The sequence below is a fragment of the Saccostrea cucullata genome, unplaced genomic scaffold (genome assembly GCF_032062105.1).
Source record: "Saccostrea cucullata isolate Sc308-1 unplaced genomic scaffold, CSIRO_AGI_Scuc_v1 ctg9481, whole genome shotgun sequence".
Taxonomy (NCBI): Eukaryota; Metazoa; Mollusca; class Bivalvia; order Ostreida; family Ostreidae; genus Saccostrea; species Saccostrea cuccullata.
In genome coordinates this window covers 1,388-23,886 of record NW_026925184.1, presented here as the reverse complement: position 1 = coordinate 23,886, position 22,499 = coordinate 1,388, and the positions used below count along the sequence as shown (strand labels likewise).

At 34.7% G+C, this 22,499-nt stretch overlaps 1 protein-coding gene across 1 annotated transcript; it reads left to right on the top strand.

The window, feature by feature from the left end:
- Positions 1 to 8,981: 8,981 nt before the first annotated feature.
- LOC134268264 (prostaglandin E2 receptor EP4 subtype-like) lies at positions 8,982 to 10,457 on the top strand. The gene is made up of 2 exons (XM_062750454.1): positions 8,982 to 9,886; positions 10,049 to 10,457. Exons 1-2 carry the CDS (start codon positions 9,062 to 9,064, stop codon positions 10,322 to 10,324), a joined length of 1,101 nt encoding a protein of 366 aa, XP_062606438.1. The 5' UTR covers positions 8,982 to 9,061; the 3' UTR covers positions 10,325 to 10,457.
- Positions 10,458 to 22,499: the final 12,042 nt, after the last annotated feature.

The following is a 22,499-nucleotide window of genomic DNA, read 5'->3' as shown; positions in this document are numbered from 1 at the left end:
CAATAAGTGGAACAAGCGACCCAATAAATGCTTGACTACTGACAGTCTTTATAATTATGTCAGCAGATGATGATGGCAAATCATTGATAGATGAAGAATCATCAGAGGTATCGGGGGTCCCTACTGTACCAACAATAGGTGAGGAGGTAGCAAAGCCCTGGGATAGGGGATTGATTTGTACAATGGGACTAGGCGTTGAGACACTATTAGATGACATATTTATTCCAGTTGATGAAATATTGGGTAGAGATGTGGAATTGAAACGTCTTCTTAATGGATTTAGTTCTTCAGAAGAACTATTAAGAGTCTCAGATCTTTTGCGTTTACTTTCCACTTGGCGACTCATAGGGTGAACATCACTCATTAAAGACACAATAGCTGATCACACTTGTTAAAGGAAACTGTTTTTCAGAGCTTTTCGAAAATTGAGAAAGTTAATATTAAGAAAATACTAGTTCTCTAACTCACGAATGTAATATTGGCATGTTTCTTACCACACACATGTGATTTATAGCGAATTTTCCTTTACACTCTCCGCTTCTCAAAAAATCACGTCATGGCGACAGATGTCACCGGAAGCTTCTCCATTTTTTTTATTTTCAGGACAAAGAGAATCATGTTTTAAGTATAGGTGAAAGGCCTCAAACTAACCATTCTGTGAGAGAAAGAACTAATCGAGGGCCTACTGTAAGAGAAAGAAGTTCTTTCTCTCACAGAATGGCCAGTTTGATGCCTTTCTCCTTTACATTTTAATTTAAAAAAACATTTAAAATGTTCAAGTGTACACTATTTTCCATTTGATCTTATGGAACTTGCGAAGCTAAAATTTATTCGATTAGTGTGTTTCATTCAGTGGTTAAAACTCTGAAAGTTTTCTCCTTCCAATCCCCATGTTTGAATTTCATAGGTTCTTTATAGATATAATGTGTGTTTCACAATCAGTGAAATGAAAGTTAAATGCAATGAAAAAAAAATTAATTTAAAAAAGGAAAAATCCTTAATGCAGCTATTTCTCCCTCTATTGTCTTACTTGGGTTTTTTCTTTCTCTTTTATTTTCTGTTCGTTCTTTAAATATATGTACAGAGTATATAAATATATTTCTTAGGAAAACACCGCTTTGTAATATCGATTAATTAAAACTTGTCGTGAGCAACACCTTATACAGGAAGCTATGTTAAAAGATGACCCTATTTACGACTTCCTGTTGGTTTATACCAGTTTCTTGACAATTGTAATTGTATTTGTTAGTTTCGGAGATTACAAACAATAACATCAAATTCCAAAAACACTTGTATTTTTTTTAATTTCATTATCAAAGTACAAGTGAGATTGTTTCAGAAGAAATATCACAATAAAAAAGGAGTATTTACTTTATTTGTAAAAAACTGTGAACGCACTAAACAAAATCTGGCAACAAAACAAATCTGGCTATATAAATAATTAAACACAAAATCGGAGAAATTCTACAATTTGTATTATTATACTTTCAAGTTAAATACTAAAATCTGATTGGTTTAGACGCAGTTAACAGTCCGTTCTATTACCCTCAGCCTTAGCAACACACGTGGCAACGGGTAACACAACGGTAATGCGCGTACGGTTCACCGTAGAATTCTACAAGCGTTAGTTGCGCGTTTGAAAGAACAGGAATAAACCTAACGTCAATAAAAGCTTGCGTCCGATGTAGCTTACTTGAAAACAACAAACGACAGACGAAACATGATTGCAAGTGCAGAAATAACGAAACTTTAGATGATAAAGGACTTTCAGGGTATCAAACAAACAATAAAGAGGTCAGTAAATCTTTTTCGAAGTAGCAGGGAGTTTGAAAGCTTTCTAAACGTGAACGTAAAGACGATCGACGATTTTTTTTTATTGACATCCTAAATCAACAAGACATTCAGTATAATAAAATAAATGGTGCCTGTTTTGGAGGGTAACAGTTGAAATTGACACCCCTCGGGAAACCATTGTCAACCTCCGCTGACGCGTCGGTTGACAATGGTTTTCCTTGGGGTGTCAATTTCAACTGTTACCCTCCAAAACAGGCACCATTTATATAATATGTATCTAGGAGGAGCATTGCCTGTCAGACCGGTCACTCCCTCCCATGGTCCTCAGATGTTGGTAAGCTAGACCGAATATTTGTTAGTCAAGTTAGTTCAACAAAATCAAGGCCTAAACCTCGGTATAAAACACATCAGCCAAACTACGAGCCAATGACAAATAATATTTGTTAACATGGTTGTTTTAACCTCCATTAGTACATGTTTCACACCTCGTACAAAGGATTTTTGCTGCTACCAAATCACTTGGTACACCCCAAGCCCAAGCTTCATGGTTGGGTGACTCTACCATTGTGTGCATAATTATTGAGCAAATCATTACCAATGATAGGTTACAATCATGGACACGGGGCAAGGTCAGCAGACAATGAATTATGGACCTCAGGCGCGTAGCCAGGCGTACGTTTGTACGCAAAAACGTCCACATCATTTTAGGGAAAAAAGGAGAGAGGGAGAGGCAGGCGAAATTTTTATGCTCTTAAATCATTTTGCAATAATAAATAATTTTAGAAATAAAAGAAATGTTTACAAACAATTTAATAAATGATAAATAATAACTAAAATTAACAGAATCAGTTTTAGAGGATAATATGATACTGTACATGTAGTCAGCATCTCTATTTCTGAAATCATTAGATTTTCCTTGAATCTGGTTTACGTATTGCTGATTTTTTTTCTTTAAATGCATTACATTCTCATATACATGTACCACTCCAACCGATTAATTTTGTCTCTTCAAAATTCTAAAATTGTTTTAAGTGGGCTCTTCATATTACATAAACAACGATACAATGTATTGGGCATATCCTTTCTCATTTTAGAGTGTTTGTCCATATTTCCTACAAAAAAAAACAGACCTCGAAAACATGGGTGCATAGCAAACTTAAAAGTTTAAGAAAATTGCGATCAGGGGGGTCGAATATGCTCATTTAAATTCAATAGCCGTCGGGGGATCGACCTGTGGATCCTCACCAGGGTTTAACCACGGATCCATAGGGGACATTAGGCCCCCAAACCCCCTGCCTACTCTTGCGTCCACATCATTAGTGGCCTGGCTACGCCACTGGACCTGATGTGCTATGCTACAACAGTAAAAAAAACTACATAGTTACATAAATTAGTACATGCAGGAAAAAAGATCTCTTTCTCTTCCCCTGTCTTTGAATAATTCAACTTTAGCCGAAATCAAAACGTGAGAAAACTTAATTAAAATCAAAAGTAAAAGAGAAATTTAAGAAATGTCTAGTAATTATTTGGGTTTTTCCATATAGCTATATAGCTTTATTAAGCTATTTAAAATAGCTTGATAAAGCTATTTATATGCAGTTTTTAACAAAAACGTTTTTAGTGAGAAATAAACAAAAAGTCGCAAGTATCTGACTATCCATATATGTACTTTGGGCTATCAAAAAAACAACCTAAATCATAGAAAGTTCTAACATTGCTGTTGTTGAATACTCTTAAGCAAAAGATGATTTTCCATTGTTTGAGTAACTGTACTAGGGGAAAGTGTCCTATTGAGTGCGGTGAGGCGTGGATAAGTATGATTGCTTCTCATTGTGTTGAACTGTTACCAATCAATTATCCTGTTGGCCAAAACTGACCTCCTTTATAATTTCATTCAAGAAATAACTGTGTGGTCACTCATCAATAGCCCCCAAACTTTGAAAAATTTGAGTACAAAGTCTCTCAAGGAGACACAATTTGGTGAGTGATTTTTACATGCATTGTATTCAGAAGAGTTCAAAGTTTAATATTTCCACTGCACCAAGGTGCGACTTTTTGCACATGCTGAAAAAATAACACATTTGAATTTTTTTTTTGATAAAATAGCTTAATTAAGCTATTCCGAATAGCTTAATAAAGCTATATAGCTAAATCAAGCTATATAGCTTAATCAAGACATTGTGCCGGACCTGCTTAAATCAGAATTATCGCATTGAGAAGTGATATAGAGAACAATAACATTTGACTTACTATATTCAATTTCTTCTTCAATTCCAATTAAACAGTTAAACAGATATGGACTGATTCGGAAACAGCAAAAAGTCTAATTATGATATTTTTTAAGAAATTCAAATACGTTGGAACCATCCTATATTGCTCAAGTAGTGTACATGTATATCCAACCGTAAACCTTTCTTTTCCTGCTTTTCGTTTTCTGTGGAATTCTTTGCTTTCAGGAGAAATTTATCAATTTTACCACCAAAAACAAATGTTTAATAATGTCCACAAAAATAAAATGCCCCTGACTTAAATCCATCAAAATGACATGACTATCTTCATACAGAGATTTATCTATTGAAATGAACCTGTATTGTGTTTGAAAACTACTCACTGTAAACCGTCACCTGACAGGTAGATTTTACCTCGAGGGTATAATTATCACATCTGGGCCTGTACAAAATGACAATAGTCAGGGTCAAGCTATCCTTATCTTGATTGAATAATAAGAAACACACAAAGATTTGTAATAAAATAGACAGAGACACAAAGGGCTTAATTTCTCGTGTGAAGCATGTACTAAGTATGTTGTTAAATTTTTCCCTCGCCATTCGATTTGGTCCCTCGCTTCGCTCGGCACCAAATCTCATGGTACTCGGGAAAAGTTTACCAACATATACTTGGCTTCACGGAATGCTTACTTAAAACAATATCGTTGAAATCCATGTATCAGCTAATATCTCAGTAGCCTGCCATGGCTTATAACTTATTCAGAGTACTGAGTTAGTTGAACATATATATACCGTTAGTATGCGATAGAGTAATGTCACTACATAAATAAGAAAACGTTGATGATGACAAAGCTGAAGACATCTTGTTTGTCATACAGTTTAGATTTAACTTTCATCACGGTCCCACTACAACCTTCATATTTTGTTAAAATCTCGCAATTTTTTCGATACTCAAAAGCAGACTCAATTTTAAATCACAATGCAGGCTTATGACAGATAAGATGATGTTCATTGATTATTCTAAGTTTTTTTTCAATCAATGTTAGAATTCTAGAAAAGTTACCATCATACAAACGGTCCATCACTGAGTACATCTTTCCGTAGACAACGAGAGGAATATTGGATTGGAAAACTTCGAACAGCTTTTCCATATGGATGTAATGACAATATCGGTATTGTCGGAAATCTTTCCAATCTACAGTGTAACAATAAAAACCATATGTAAATCAACAGTAAGGTTTTCATCGCATTCGCACCAAACTTTTTCTCTGTCCTTTTAAAACTTTTAAATAGTATACTTGTGTCAAGAAATTTCTTTTTTTATTCCTTGATCCAGAATACAGGCTGGGGTCTGTGGTGATGGATATTGCAAATCTAGGTTTTTTATCCTCCACGTTTTATTGACAAAAATGCGGCTTAAACAACCCGTTCTTTCCTTAAACTTCAATATGGCGACAAAGTAATTTTCTTAGTTGGTTTGGTTTGGTATGAACAAATTTTATTGTAATTTCTAATTACAAAGGATTGGGCTGAAGTTCTAAAAACTTATGACGCCCTCTCCCTACATAAAAAAAACAATTCAATTAGGTCACAATTGAATATGTACATTCAAAGCATTCAATATTTACGAAAATTACAAAACAATGCATTTTAAAGAATCATACATATAATTTTGTTTATACATGTATGTAGAAATAAATAAAATATTCAAATAAAATATAATAACAGTAATACTAACAAGTGAAGCTGCCAGACTCTTTGACAGAAAAGACGTTCGTTCTCCACAGCACTCAATCTAACCCCCGACCCCCCCCCCCCACCCCCCCCCACCCCATAATAAGACATCTATATCTAAAATATGAATTTTATCAAATGGTAAAAATTCATCAAAAAATTCCTTTCTGGCTTCGTTATACATTGGACATACAAAAAATAGTGGTACGCATCTTCTGTCTTGCCACATGAGCAAAAAGGGCTTGAAATTAAATTGCATGTATACAGGTCACTATTCAATGCACAATTATGTAGAAGTCCGGTCTGGAGAACATTTAGTCGTCTGTTACCATAATCAAAATATGCTGGCAGGGCAGATTTTTTATTACTTAATTTAGAATTAAAATTTGACCTCAATTGTACATTTCTTTTTTTCTTAGTCACAAAAGGGCCCAGTCTTGTATTCCACCATATTTCAAGTTGAAGACTATATGATTCATTTCCTACAAATATGCATTGACTATTGCTTCCAAACATTTTAATTATAAAAAAAAAAACTTTACAGAGCCTAGATACCGATTATCTGAAACATAATCCTGCTTCCTGTTTATGTTCTTCTTCACCCAATAAGTAAAGTCCTTCTGGACACATTATTACTGATGACGTAAATATACTTAATACTCAGTAATGAGAACCTTAAATTATTAATTTTAAATGGGCTAAAATTTTGGGAACCCGATCTCTTAATTGGCGTCATAATTTCATAAAAATATAGCCCCAATGAATTCTGTGAAAGATTTCGCCAGGCGATGGAACAAACATGAAAAAGAAGACAGAGTGGACTAAATGTATCAGATCTACTAAGTATGTTAAAATCTTGCATCAAGTGATTTAGGAGAAAAATAAAAACCATCTATCCTTCTGTGTTTAGTAATCAGAAGTGAAAAAATAATTAAATTACACGGTCAGTATGTACTGGTACTTGCTGTCAAAACAGAAAACAAAATTGTCTTTGTTTGTAAGACTCATTATCAAAAGAGTATTTTGGAGGAACTGGGATTTAATTCTACCAATGGTTTATCAACTGATACCCATAGCTCCCTCTCTATATCATCTGTCAGTTTTGAATATTTTTGATATTCCTTACATCCAACATGAGTTTGAATTATCAGATCTAAACTGGGTTCCAAAACTTCATAAAAACCCTTGCAAACAAAGATACATAGCGGGTTCTAGTACTATATATAGTAAATGTTCTACCAAGCTTCTTCTTTACTCCTCTCTAAAATTTTAACAGTAGTGAATGAGAAACTTCAGGAGTATTGTTCAACTAAAAAATTCGAGAAGTTATGTAAATCACATGTGAATATGTAAAAATTCCAAAGAAATTTTGAAAAATTTGAAATCACAAACTTTTACCAAAATCACCAGCTTAAAAGCTTTGAACTTTTCAACTTTATATACAACCATTTCCCACGATAAATTAAAGTCCAGACTCTTTTTATATCTTGATGGCTGTTTTTTTCCAATGAAAATAGAACTCGTAAATTTACTTACCTTGTCTATGATCATTTGCAAACTTATTTTATTTTTTTAAAAATCGGATTGAACATTCAAGTACTGTGATGTTGATATTAAAAAGATGCTTGAATTACGGATTGACAATATCTATTTGGAATTTGGAGACCAGTTCTTCCAACAATATATTGGAATTCCCATGGGTTCACATTGTGCCCCGTTATTTGTATTCATATGAAGCAGAGTTTGTCCGAAATATTTTTACGTGAAAAGAAGAAAACACTCGTTGTGGCCTACAATACGACACCGAAATATGTCGACGACGTAATGTGAATTAACAATATTTTTTTGTGTCGGTACGATATATCCCAGTGATATTGAAATAAAAGATACCACAGATTCTATTTTTTTCATATTTGGCATTAATGATAATTTTATAACCTAGCTTAATGATAAACGTGATAACTTTTACTTTTTATCTTCCCTGATTTATGCAGCAATATACCTTCATTACCTGCATACGGAGTGTTTAATTCTAAGTTGATTCATTACGCAAGAGCATGTTCTACGTACGAACAATATCTAAAACTAGGTAAATTATTGAAAAACGAGTTGGTGAAACAAGAATATCAGCAGTCTCGTTTAAAGTCATCATTTTGTACGTTCTATGGTCGATACAATGACCTTGTCAGCAAATACAATTTATCATTGAGTAAAGGTTTTTCATACTAATTGTTAGTCCATTATTTATACACTGAATTGACGACGGATTTTTCCGTTATTTCCCGATCATGAAAAAGAGCACATGGCGGGTGTGATCGGTCTGCAGGGGATACTAACTCCTCCATAGTACCTGATCCAACCTCTGATGTTTTTGAGATCCATGTTTGCGCTGCTACTATTTTGTATTGTTTAATGGACTTTTTGAGTTTTAATACTGTTTTTTATTTCTGAACGTTGAATTAAACCAAGTTCCTTTAAAAGACAGTTGCAATCAAGAATCTTAAAAGTAAAGATGATGTTGCTACAATTCCTATCTGGTGGAACTATAACATTGTGTTTATGTGGTCTTTGAATTTTTTTTTTTACAACCCTCCGATTTAGTGAAAAACGAAAAAATAGATGGTACACATACTGTTTTTCGACTTTCGAACCAGATTTCTTGATACATTTTTAAACCACTTTTATATAATGTTCCATTCTGAGAAAGTTTTTATATCTCATTCTTCATATTTAGTCCCATGTCTTGCTTAATCTTCGACAGCATTTATAATAAAAATACGTTTTGTCACTAATTAAAAGATCGGGCTATGATTGCTTTAAGATCTTTATTCTCCAATAAGAATTCCAATAAAAAGTCACTTCCATCAAGTGCCCCTTGTCATGACCGGCTTTGTTATTGGGTTACCATTACCTTATTCTTTTTCTAGTATAACATCTAAATATGAAACAAATGTGTCAGACTCTGTGGTATCAATGCGTCATCACATGAGGAGATTTCTGTATTTATTCTTCGTTGTGATGAATCACGTACAAATTGAATGCATTCATTCTTCTCTACTTTGCTTTGTTTATACAGTAAACAAAGTGTAATATATTTGCTTCGATGAAAATGATTCATTGAACAGAGAATGTGTTTCCGATATTTCCTTTTTTTGTGATGGAAAATCCCGGTTAGTGTAGATTCATTTTTTAAGCTCTTCTTTGTTAAGAAATACTAGTTTATGTATAGTATCATCTCATTATATAAATTCCTGTTGCAGTAAAATAAGAATTAGATCAGGAAGAAAAATCAAGCATTTTTTTTAATGTATATGTATATAAAGATCCATCCAGTCCACAAAAAATTAAGAAGACAACTAGGTAACGAAATAGCGATGACTGAATTATCAACAATAATCGATTACAACCAGACGACACTCAAACCGGAACAAGAATGGCCCTCGATGGTCCCCGCGACTCTATTACTAGTCTTTGGGATATCGGGAAACGTGTTAGCCTTGGTCATTCTCTGCTGTTCTACCAAAACGCACAAATGGCGACCGTTCTACCGCTTCGTTTGTGGACTTGCCATCACAGATGGAGGCGGGGTGCTACTGTCCTACCCAATCATCATGGTTCGATATGGCTCCTATTTCGAATTTACCTATCCGGAGCGTTTGTGTGACTACATGGCATTCGTATTCATGTTTACTATCCTGGCCTCGGCTCTTATTGTATGTGCCATGTCTTTTGACCGTTTTATTGCAATCCTGTATCCTCACTTTTATAACTCCCCCACCAAAAACAGGAGGGCTGTTTTAACTCTGGCAGGAATTTGGATTTTCTCTGCCTTTATGTCCAGCCTCCATTTGATGGTTGGTCAGAAAAGCAAGAATTTTTTCCCGGGTTCTTGGTGTTTTATGGACTTTTCAGATGCCGCCACATCGAGTAGGATCCTGGCAATGTTGTATTCCCTGACAGGCATTCTGATCCTCACCACTACAGCCGTACTGAACACCGTGGTGATTGCCCGAGTCTGTTACGATAGCCAAAAGAAGAAGAAAAACATAACAAAGAAGAAGAATATCCACATCATTGTCTTCCTCTTCCTAATCGTGGTCTTGTTTTCTTCATGCATTTCATCGCTTTTAGTAAGTATTGAATCATCCTTTTCTTGATGATAGACATTTTATATTATTTCAGAATGCGAATAATTAATTGAAAGGCTGAACAACTATGGGAGTACAAGCAATAAATAGTATCTCTGAACCAAGTGAATTAAACTTATTTGCTTATTTTTATGTTCTTAACAGATTAACATATTTGGCCATGCAGTTGGAACAATTTCGGGAAATGGAGAGTTTGAACTTAATTCGGTTCGTCTTTCCATTTTGAATTCAATCATTGATCCCTGGATCTACATTTTATTTCGGAAGGATACATTCGATTTTTTCAAGCGAAGAGTCGGAAGATTGGGATTTATTTCGGTATCAAGCTCTTCCTCTGGGACTCAATCCTCCAAAAATGAAAGCCCCTCTAGCGATCCGTATGTTGATGAGACGTCAAAGGAAATGGTCAATCCAGCCTAACTGGAACAACGCATTAGAGAATGTACAGTTCTGACGGGACGTAAAAACAGTGGCTGGTTAAGATGTAAAACACAAATCTAGACAAAGTGGAACCAAAGAAACAATGAACTCCATATGTTATAAAGAAAATTTTAGTTTATGAATGCATTGTGGCAACGCACTTTGAAAAAATAACGCACTTTGAAAAAATTTTTCAAAGTGCGTTAATTTTGGGGACCAGGTTAACGCACTTTGAAAAAAAACTTTTTTTTTTTCAAAGTGCGTTAATATGGACCATATTAACGCACTTTGAAAAAAAAATTCTGCATGGCTTAGTCAATATTCCTACAAATCTTAAGTATGATAACTTATCATTTGAACCTGATTTGATACTTTTTGTCCCCCGCTTGAAAAGTGGGGGATATTAATTTGGGTCCGTCCGTCCGTCTAGCTGTCCGTCCATCCGTCTTTCTGTAACGCTTTCGTTTCCACACGATATCTCGACAACCCTTTGGGCTTTTGCAATGAAATTTAACATAACAGAATCCCTGTGGCCTTAGGAAGACCCCTTTTGAATTTGGGGTCAAAAGGTCAACATTCAAGGTCGTAAAGAACTACGAACGATAGTATTATTCTTCCGCCTATCTCTAAGTCAATTCTCAAAAGTTAACATCTTGGAATGATTCTCAAAATTTTTATACATATTTATATGAATTTTCATAAAACCTTACTTATTTGGGATACCAAAGAGAGATAACTCTATAATTTTGGCAAAACTTGTGTTTTCCACTATAGAAATCAACGGAAAACTGAAAATATTTTTAAAACAACTCCCCCCCCCCCCCCCCCCCGTGAAAAAAAATTCCTTTTTACAGATAATATGGACTGTCATTTTACAAATTTATGCCAAAGTTTTTTGTGTTTCACGGGGGAGGGGGGGGGGCATATGTTTATAGACAAAAAACGAAAAAAAAAGCTATTTAAAACTAAATAATTGTATTTTATTAATTTATATATGCTTTATTTTTTTGCGTAAAACATGAGAAAAGATATTAGATACATGTTAAATGAACAATTCCTATCAAAATATCATGTAAGTTAAATACCTGGAGGTTAACAGAGAGAATATCAGATATGGTATCAAATTAACATCGAAAAGCAGACAGGTACTTAATATAATTAAATGTAATTAATGTTATTAATATTCTGATTTTCCTGAAAATGAACATAAATAGACTTTGAGATTTAAAAGAACAAAATTTTGATTTACTACAGACTTCCTTGTACAGTGCTTATACTGTATTTAGAATGCTCTTTTTTCCAAATATCATTGACACTTAAGTTTACGAGTTATAGAAATAGATACATCTGGGTGGGAATGATAAAGAGTTAAGCTGATAGACCTTAATTCAGCCAGTCTTTTCTTCGTTGTCCGTTTCTAGGTTTTCTTCCATCCATCAGTTTTTAGAAAGAAACACATCAAGGTAAGGGCACCGCAAAGCGGAGCATTCCTTCCCAAAAAGCATGTTCAGTAAATCAAGGCAGCATTTGACATCGATCGCGATACAAATTACGTCAATTCCACACAGATAAAAAAAACATACACATAAAGTAATAACACACATAATCGCATCACTATATCCCATCATACGTTGCGAGGGGGTAATACTGTTGTCTATTTCTAAAATATACATGTAAGTCTAATTCCTTTTGTTTCATGAAAATTTTTTCAAAGTGCGTTAAATGTTTACATGGTGTAAAATTATGATGTACAGTCTTAACGCACTTTGAAAAATTTTTTCAAAGTGCGTTGATTTGGTCCCAAATTCAACGCACTTTGAAAAAATTTTTCAAAGTGCGTTAACCTGGTCCCAAAAATTAACGCACTTTGAAAAAATTTTTCAAAGTGCGTAATTTTTCAAAGTGCGTTGTAACAATGCATGGTATTTTTAATTCATCATAAAACTAGGCTATATATGTCTGTATAAAACATTATAGTTTTCTTATTTAAAGTAAAATAAACTCATTTTTAAATACTATGGGTTTTTTGCATTGTGTCTGACACATATTTGGATGTTTTGTTGGCTATAGACGACAAAGACTAACTAGCATCTAAATTAGACGATAAACGAGACGTTCCCTATTTATGTAGTAATAATCTAACAACACCTGAGAATGAATTTGTGTCAACCCACTTATTTGCTACTCAAGACCATGCTCTGAATACCTACAATTTTTAAATCGAGTCAGGCTTCTCACACGTAAGCTGGTATTACAGGGATTTCAACAACCTCCTTTAAACTGTTAAAGTCAGCATGTCATTAATTCTATATGGTTGTTATAAAGGTCTTTTTAACAACATAATACAAATTATCACGGGATTGTATTTTGACTGAATTATTTTACATATCAATTGTTAAGTCTTTGTTATTATACTGAAATTGTCTAAAGGAATGTTCCGTCTACTTAATCAAAATGAAGAGTTCCCGGTGGATGTGAACGGCCAACAGGGGATGCTTACTCATGTGAGGCACCTGATCTGTCCTCTTGAATTTCCAAGGACCAATGTTTTATGCCCTCTCCACAGATTTTATTGTTTATAGATTTTTTGTGATTGATTACTTTTACTTATCTTCACCATTTCATTTACGATATTTGTAACTTACTTTATATGATAATGCGTTATGTCCATCAATCTCCTAGACGACCGAACGAAATCAAGCCTCTCTGTATTGTTAAACAGATTGTTGCTTAACCCATAATATTTTGTGGACATTATTAAGAATTTTTTTCAAGGATCATAGTATGAGAGACATAGATCAAAATCATTCAACTCAATATACATGTAATATGATTTTCTGTTCAGTGCTTTAAAACCTAAATATAAAGTCTCGTCCAGTTTAACACAGTAACCATTTCAAAATTATCGATTTCTAAATTAACTGAAGAGTAATTCTTTTTTTTTTTTAAATTTAAAGCACCTTTATTTACTTCTCGTTTTATTTGGTGATCGGTCGCTCAGTGTTTTGAAAGCTTGTTGAACAAAATTTGATTTGTTTTCCTTATTTTTCTATCAAGTCTTAATTCAAAAGTCAGTCATAAAAGATTGATTTTTTTACTGCGAGTTTTTATTTTCTTTTCTTTTCATGCCCCCGTAAACGAAGTATCGGAGGTATATAGTTTTTGTCGTGCCCGTCTGTCTGTCTCTCTGTCTCTCTGTCTGTTTGTCAGCAAAAAATTTAACCTTGCCCACAACTTTCGATTTAAAGGAGCTATGACATTCATATTTCACATTTATATTCCGTGTGACAAGATCTTTCTTTCGGTACCACCAAATTTGACCTTTTGACCTTGACCTTGGTGTTTGACCCACTTTTACACAAAAATTTTGAACTTTTATTTTGGCCATTTCTTTTGAACAGTAAATACCAGAACATTTATACTTGACATATTTATTTTTTGTGACAAGACCTTTTATTGAAGACCAACAACAACGACCTTTGATTCTGACCTTGGAGAATTTTGCACTTTTGAAAAACTTTAACCTTGGTCATTACTTTTGAATGGTAAGTGCTAGGGCTTTCATACCTCACATATGTCTGAGATATTGCCGATTTTATGAATTTTAAAGGGTCGGGTTGTCCAGAGTTTTTTCTGAAAAATGGGTTGAGATAGAAACATGAAACTTATGATAGACCTATGTCTGTAGATATGCCTTTTGCATTTTGCTTTTTCCGGAAACGCCGCACGTCGGCGCTCGTTATGGACCGAAAATAGTCCTATCGCGCATTTTAAATTTTCTTACACCTTTTCTACGATAACTTTTTACCTGGAAATATTTTGTTAGAACATATAGAACAAAAGAAGTGTAGAATTCCAAGATTTTTCAAATGATATCTCGATAAAAGGGCTGGCCCCTAAAATCAGGGGCGTAGAGGGGCCGAAATTTTTTTCTCCATATCTCAAAAAGCATTGAGAATTTGTAACACGTCAAAGAAACAAAAATGTTTAAAATATCAAGCTTAATCTATTGGAGTCATCAAAATACGTCCAGCGACGTCACTTCCGGCCAAAGCGGAAGTAGTCGAAAAACGTGTATTTTTGTCGTTCTAGACAAGTTTATGGGTAACATTTATCACTGTGAGCATAAAAATTAATTTTCCATCCGTCGTCGTCACTTCCTGTCAAACCGGAAGTAGCAAAAACTGGCTTATTTTTGCATTAATTAATATAGATTTAGAAGATTTAAACCAGTTTTGGGAGTTATTACTCATTTTTGTAAAAAAAAAATGAAAGTTACTTCCGGTCAAACAGGACGAAAGACCTACTCGTTGCTTTGCGACGAGCTTTGCTCTAGTTATTTTTTTTTTCTTACCGATTTTGTGCGCGCGAGTTCTCGAGAACGGGTCGATCGATTTTCATGAAACTTTCAGGTCTGAAAGAACATCAAAAAATCTAAAAATGTATTTTTTTATTTTGATGACGTCATTTCCGGTTCGGAGTTTTCTGCGATTTAGTGATTTTTAGAGGGTCACTTTGTCCGGCAGTTTTCTCAAAAAGCACTTAACACAGAAGCATGATATTTTCAGTGATGCTAGAGCAAACTTTGGAGAAGTGCCTTTTGTACATCACAACTACCGGAAGTACGACGCGCCGCCGCTCGCTATGGGCCGAAAATAGTCCTATCATGACTTTTAAAATTTTCAATGCCTTTTCTATGATAACTTTTTACCTAGAAATATTTTGTTAATACATATAGAATAAAAGAAGTGCAGAATTACACGATCTTTCAATTGATATCTCAAAAAAAGGGCTGACCCCTAAAATTAGGGATTTAGAGGGGCCAGAAGTATTTTCCTGATATCTCAAAAAGTATTGACAATTTGTTAAGCATCATAGAAGAAAAGTTGTTCAGAATAACAAATAGCAGATGCAGAGATCATTTAAAGTCGTTAAGATGGCGTCACTTCCGGTCAGACCGAAAGTATTTGTAAATGGCTCGTTTTTGCACACATAACCGTATATGTCTAACAATCTCGATCTCATCATCTTCAGAATTAGACGGAAGACTCATTTGTTGCTTCGCAACAAGTTCGTCTAGTTTTTTTTTTTTCCCTTCTACTTCCTAGACGCCAACTTTGAAGCCTCATATCCCACTCATTTCTCCATTGATTTCACTCAAATTTCCAGAGGTACTAGAAATTACTAAACTCTATCAGAATGTTGTCTTAAATTTCAAAAAGTCACTTCCGGTTTTTAGTTATTTCCCTTTAAACGAAAATTTATAGGCTTTCGTTTCCGTACAAAGGCTCAGAGATGGCTAAAGCTGGAGCAGAAATTCTACTGATTTTAGATAATAGAAGGATTGAAGTTGTGCACATCGATTTTTGCTTTTTGATTTCTCTATTCAAAATGGCGCTATATAGGGGTAAAAAATTAGAACGCTTAAAAGAGCCAAAAATGACTCATATTTTGCTTTTTATCTTCTAAACTAAAAATATTTTGTTAATATATATAGAACATAATTTGTGCAGAATTAGAAGACCTTTCAAATGATATCTCGGAAAAAGGGCTGACCCCTAAATTTAGGGCCAAAAGTTTTTTCCAGATATCTCCAAAAGTATTGAGAATTTGTTATACATCAAAGAAGCAAAGTTGTTGAAAATCTGTGGTAAAATCTACTGATGTCATCAAAATACGTCCTGTGACCGGAAGTAGTTCGAAACTGCATATTTTTGCCGTTTTTGACATGTTTTGGGGAAATATTTGTCACTGGAAGCATAAAACTTAATTTTCCGTCTGTCGACTTCACTTCCGGTCAAACAGGAAGTAGCAAAAGTGGCTTACTTATGCAATTTTCAACATAGATTTTGGAAGATTTAACTCATTAGAGACGTCATTTCTCTCTTTTTTTTTTAAATAAAAGTTACTTCCGATCAAACAGGACGGAAGACCTTCTTGTTGCTTTGCAACGAGCTTTGCTCTAGTTTTATTAAGGTATTTCGTCTTCAGCGGAAAACCTTCTTGTTATTCTTAGGTTTCTTTTCCACTATTTTTATTAAGGTCTTCCGTCTTCCGTCTTCAGCGGAAGACCTTACTGTTATTCTTAGGTTTCTTTTCCACTATTTTTAAGGTCTTCCGTCTTCAGCGGATAGAGCATGAAAAAAAACTAGATATATATTTTTTCGTTTTGATGACGTCGCTTCCGGTTTTGAGATTTCCGCGTTTTAGTGATTTTCAGAGGGTCACTTTGTCCGGCAGTTTTCTCAAAAACCACTTAACGCAGAAGCACGAAATTTTCGGTGATGCTAGAGCAACTTTTGGAGAAGTGAATTTCGTATATCGCAACCACCGGAAGTACGAAGCACTTACGCTCGCTATGGGCCGAAAATAGTCCTATCGATAATTTCAAAATTTTTAACACCTTTTTTACGATAACTTTTTACCTAGAAATATTTTGTTAAAGCATGTGAAGAAAAGAAGTGTAGAATTCCAAGATCTTTCAAATGACATCTCGAAAAAAGGGCTGGCCCCTTAAATTAAGGGCCTAGGGGGGCCGAATGTTTTTCCTTTATATCTCAAAACGTATTGAGAATTTGTAATACGTCAAAAAAGCAAAGTTGTTCAAAATGTTGAGTTTGATCTATTGAAGTCGTCAAAATACGTCCGGCAACGTCACTTCCGGTAAAACCGGAAGTAGTTAGAAAACGCATATTTTTGCCGTTCTTGACATGTTTTTGGGTAACATAAGTCACTGGGAGCAAAAAAATTAATTTTCCGACAGTCGTCATCATTTCTGGTCAAACCGGAAGTAGCAAAATATGGCTTATCTTTGAATTAATTAACATGGTTTAGAGGATTTAAACCATTTTAGGGCATTATTACTCATTTTACTAAAATATGAAAGTTACTTCCGGTCAAACAGTACGGAAGACCTACTCGTTGCTTTGCAACGAGCTTTGCTCTAGTTAGGGTCTTCCGTCTCCAACGGAAGACCCTTCTATTATTCTATTGTTTCTTTTTCACTTTTATTATTATTCTTCCTTTTTTTTCTTACAATTTTTGTGCAGAAGATTTCTCGGAGATGACTCGATCGATTAACATGAAATTTTCAGGAAAGATGTGTCTTCACCTAAACTTGATTCGTTTTTCTCATTTTTTTGAAAATCACTTCCGGTCGGAAGTTATCGCCCTTTAATCGAAATTTAGAGGGCTTCCTTGTCTAGAGCAGAACTCAAGAACGGTTTAAGCTAGAGCGCTGAAATTTTTACCAAAGATAAAGGACATGTTGCCATTGTGCACCTGGGTCAGGATATTTTCCGGAAGTGCCTAGTATGGAAGCTCGGTAGGGGTCAAAATCTAGGACACGAATCATGAGTGAATTTTCGAGACATTTTGTATCATATCTTTTAAAGTATAAATATTTTGTTAAAAACATACTTAGCAATATTCGTGCAGAATGACAAGATCTTTAATACGATATCAAGAAAAAAGTGCTGACTCATCACATTAGGGGCAAAAAAAGGCCAAAAGTCTTTTTTCGATAACTCTTTAACAGTCAATATTTTGTTATACATTACTGAAGCACAGATGTTTATCTCGACGATCTACAACTACATATGATTTTATGTCGTATGGTACATAATTAGGGGCCATGAGGGGCCAGAATGCTAAATCTTTGACGCTTTATATCTCGAAAATGAGAAATATTTTGATAAGCAATATTGAACAAAAGATGTTCAAAATAATATTCTGAACAATATGCAACCTTTCATTTTTTGCTAATTGACCCCATTAAGGAGTTGAAGGGTTGGCCCCTAAATATTTCTTTTGCAAATAGATCTAAAACGAAAACGAATCTCTGAAAAGTTGTTGAACAAAAAGTGTTCAAAATCATAAGAGCTATAAGGTGAAACCAAAAACAAGGGGCTGGGCACTGAAATTAGGGGTCAAGAGGGGCCAAAAGTCTTCAATCTATAACTCTTTATTAGTTGATATTTTGTAATATATTACTGAAGCAAACATATTTATCTCGACGATCTACAACTATATATTATGATTTTTATGTCGTATGGTACATAATTAGGGGCCATAAGGGGCCAGAATGCCAAAATTTTGACGCTTAATATCTCGAAAGTGAGAAATATTTTGATAAGCAATATTGAACAAAAGATGTTTAGAATAATATTCTGAACAATATGCTACCTTTCATTTTTCGCTTAACGTCCCTATTAAGGAGCTGAAGTGCTGGCCCCTAAATATTTCTTTTCCAAAGAGCACGAAAACGAAAAAGAATCTCTGAAAAGATGTTGAACAAAAAGTGTTCAAAATTCTTAGAATGTTAAGATAATATAAATAAAAAGGGCTGATCCCTAATATTAGGGGCCCTGAAGGGCCAAAATTCGATTTTTTAAGTCTTTAATTTTCATTACCTTTTTACAAATTATAGAAAATCATTATTTTAGAATGAAAATCTCAATCAAAATCTTTTCTCATCTAATCAAGAATCTGACGGAAGACCCACTCGTTGCTCGCAAAGAGATCGTATCTAGTTATTATTATTATTGTTTTTTTTTTCTTATCGATTTTGTGCACGCGAGTTCTCGAAAACGGCTCGATCGATTTTCATGAAACTTGCAGGACTGATAGAGCATGGAAAAAACTAGATATGTAATTTTTTGTTTTGATGACGTCACTTCCGGTTTTGAGATTTCCGCGTTTCAGTGATTTTCAGAGGGTCACTTTGTCCGGCAGTTTTCTCAAAAACCACTTAACACTGAAGCATGAAATTTAAGTGATGCTAGAGCAACCTTTGGAGAAGTGAAATTCGTATATCACAACCACCGGAAGTACGAAGCGCCGACGCTCGCTATGGGCCGAAAATAGTCCTATGAAGAATTTCAAAATTTTTAACACCTTTTCTACGATAACTTTTTAGATAGAAATATTTTGTTAAAAGATATAGAACAAAAGAAGTGTAGAATTTTAAGATCTTTGAAATGATATCTCAAAAAAAGGGCTGGCCCCTAAAATTAAGGGCTTAGAGGGGCCGAAAGTTTTTCCTTTATATCTCAAAACGTATTGAGAATTTGTAATACATCAAAGAAGCAAAGTTGTTCAAAATGTCAAGCTTAATCTACTGGAGTCGTCAAAATACGTCCGGCGTCGTCACTTCCGACCAAACCGGAAGTGGTTGGAAAACGCGTTTTTTGTCGTTCTTGACAAGTTTTGGGGTTAAATATGTCTCTTAGAGCATAAAAAGTAGTAATTCCGTCCGTCGTCGTCACTTCCGGTCAAACCGGAAGTAGAAAAAATGGCTTATATTGAAGGTTTTAATGCAAAATTGAAATTATAAAGTCACTGGAGACTACTTAGCTCATTGCTTTCTTTTGTTCCGGCACTTCCGGTCAAAACCGTTGCTTTGCAACGAGCTTTGCTCTAGTTATTATTGTTTTTTTTTCTTACCGATTTTGTGCACGCGAGTTCTCGAGAACGGCTCGATCAATTTTCATAAAACTTTCAGGTCTGACAGAACATAAAAAATCTAGATAATTATTTTTTATTTTGATGATGTCACTTCCGGTTCGGAGTTTTCTGCTATTTAGTGATTTTTAGAGGGTTACTTTGTCCGGCAGTTTTCTCAAAAAGCACTGAACTCAGAAGCATGAAATTTTCAGTGATGCTAGAGCAACCTTTGGAAAAGTGCCTTTTGTATATCACAACTACCGGAAGTACGAAGCGCCGGCGCTCGCTATGCCCGAATATAGTCCTATCAAGAATTTCAAAATTTTTAAAACTTTTTCTAAGATAACATTCTACCTAGAAATATTTTGTTAAAACATGTAGAACAAAAAAAGTGTAGATTTCCAAGATCTTTCAAATGACATCTCAAAAAAAGGGCTGGCCCCTTAAAAAAGGGACCTGGAGGGGCCAAAAGTTTTTCCTTTATATCTCAAAACGTATTGAGAATTTGTGATACGTCAAAGAAGCAAAGTTGTTCAAAATGTCAAGCTTAATTTATTGAAGTCGTCAAATTACGTCTGGCGTCGTCACTTCCGGCCAAACCGGAAGTAGTCGGAAAATGCGTATTTTAGCCGTTCTTGACAAGTTTTGGGTAACGTATGTCTCTGGCAGCATAAAAATTAATTTTCCACCCGTCGTCGTCACTTCCGGTCAAACCGGAAGTAGCAAAAAATGGCTTATTTTTGCATTAATTAACATGACTTTAGAGGATTCAAACCATTTTTAAGTGTTATTTCTCATTTTTGTTAAAAGTGAAAGCTACTTCCGGTCAAACAGGACGGAGGTCCTACTCGTTGCTTTGCAACGAGCTTTGCTCTAGTTATTGTTTTTTTTCCTACCGATTTTGTGCACGCGATTTCCCGGAAACGGGTCGATAGATTTTCATGAAACTTTCAGGTCAGATATAGAATTTGAAAAACTAGATATATATTTTTTTATTTTGATGACGTCACTTCCGGTCGGGAAATTTGCGAGATTTCGTGATTTTAGGGGGTAATTTTGTCCGGGCGTGTTTTAGAAAAGTATTTATCACAGGAACATGAAACTTTCAGCGATGATAGAACAACATATGTAGATTTGCCTAACGTAGTTAACTTCCACCGGAAGTACTGCTCGTTAACGCTTGGTATGGTCTGAAAAATGTCATATTGAGAATTTCAAAATTTCTAACACTTTCTCTACGATATCTTTTTACTTGTAAATATTTTGTTAAAATATATAGAACAAAATTTGTGCAGAATTACAAGATCTTTCAAATGATATCTCGAAAAAAGGGCTGGCCCCTAAAATAAGGGATCTCGAAAAGTAATGGAAATTTGTTATACATCAAAGAAGCAAAGTTGTTCCAAATGTCAAGCTTAATCTATAGAGATCGTCAAAATGCGTCCGGCAACGTCACTTCCGGTCAAACCGGAAGTCGTCAGAAAATGCATGTTTTTGCCGTTATTTACAAGTTTTTGGCTCACATACGTCAAGGGAAGCATAAAACTTAATTTTCCGTCCGTCGACATCACTTCCGATCAAACCGAAAGTAGCCAAAAATAGTAGCTTATTTTTCAGGTTTTGACGCAAAATTGAAATTTAAAAGTCACTGGAGACGACTTAGCTCATTGCTTTCTTTAGTTGACGTCACTTTCGGTCAAAACAGGACGGAAGACCTACTCGTTGCTTTGCAACGAGTTTTGCTCTAGTTATACCCCCCGCTTGAAAAGTGGGGGTATATAGTAATCGGTATTTCCGTCCGTCCGTCCGTCCGTCCGTCCGTCTGTACGTCCGTCCGTCCGTCCGTCCGTCCGTCTGTCCGTCCGTCTGTTACGCTTTGGGGTACCCATCTCTTATCCGCAACTCCTCTCATACCAATGAATGAAACTTGATGAAACTTTCACAGAATCTTTATTACATATTGCCATTGTGCACCTCCTATTTTACTTTTTGATCCGACAGATATTTTGGGTTTCCCGGCCACAGGAAAAGATGGACTATTTCACCAGTTATAACCATATGGGAGGCGGGGGGTATCATTTAGTGAGCTCATCGCTCACAGTACCTCTAGTTTTTTCTTCTTTTTTTGTCTTTTTTGTCTTTTACGGAATTTTAGGATAGAAAAAAATCTAACCCTTTTTCTTAAACTGTTGACAGATTGTCACAACAATTATACTTGCACACAGCCGTAATTATTGGGTTCCCTTATATAACTCACTAGAAGATAAAGAATAAAAAATCGTAAGCTTTATCATATCGACATAAAAATGGAAATAACCATTGTTTATTGACAATACATCGTCAATATAATTATCTAAAATGTCGATATGAAGACCACAAAATTTTTATTCTTTTCCCGTATAAGTTTTGAACAAATTCTGCTTCATATGCATGTAAAAATAGATATGCTGATAAAGGGGCTATCTATTGTGGGAAATGGTTGCATATAAAGTTGAAACGACTCTATTTATATGTTGCTGATTTTGATAAAAAAAAAATTATTTTACAATATTAAAAATATTCAAAATTGACATCTGATTTTGAAGAATTTACCCTTTTGAAAGGGAGCTATGGGTATAAGCTGGATTACCACTTGTAGAATTAAATCCAAGTTCCTCTAAAAGAAGTTCAATTATTTAAATTGTACTGATTTTGTTGGTAAAGGAAGTGAGATGGTTAAATATTATGTTTG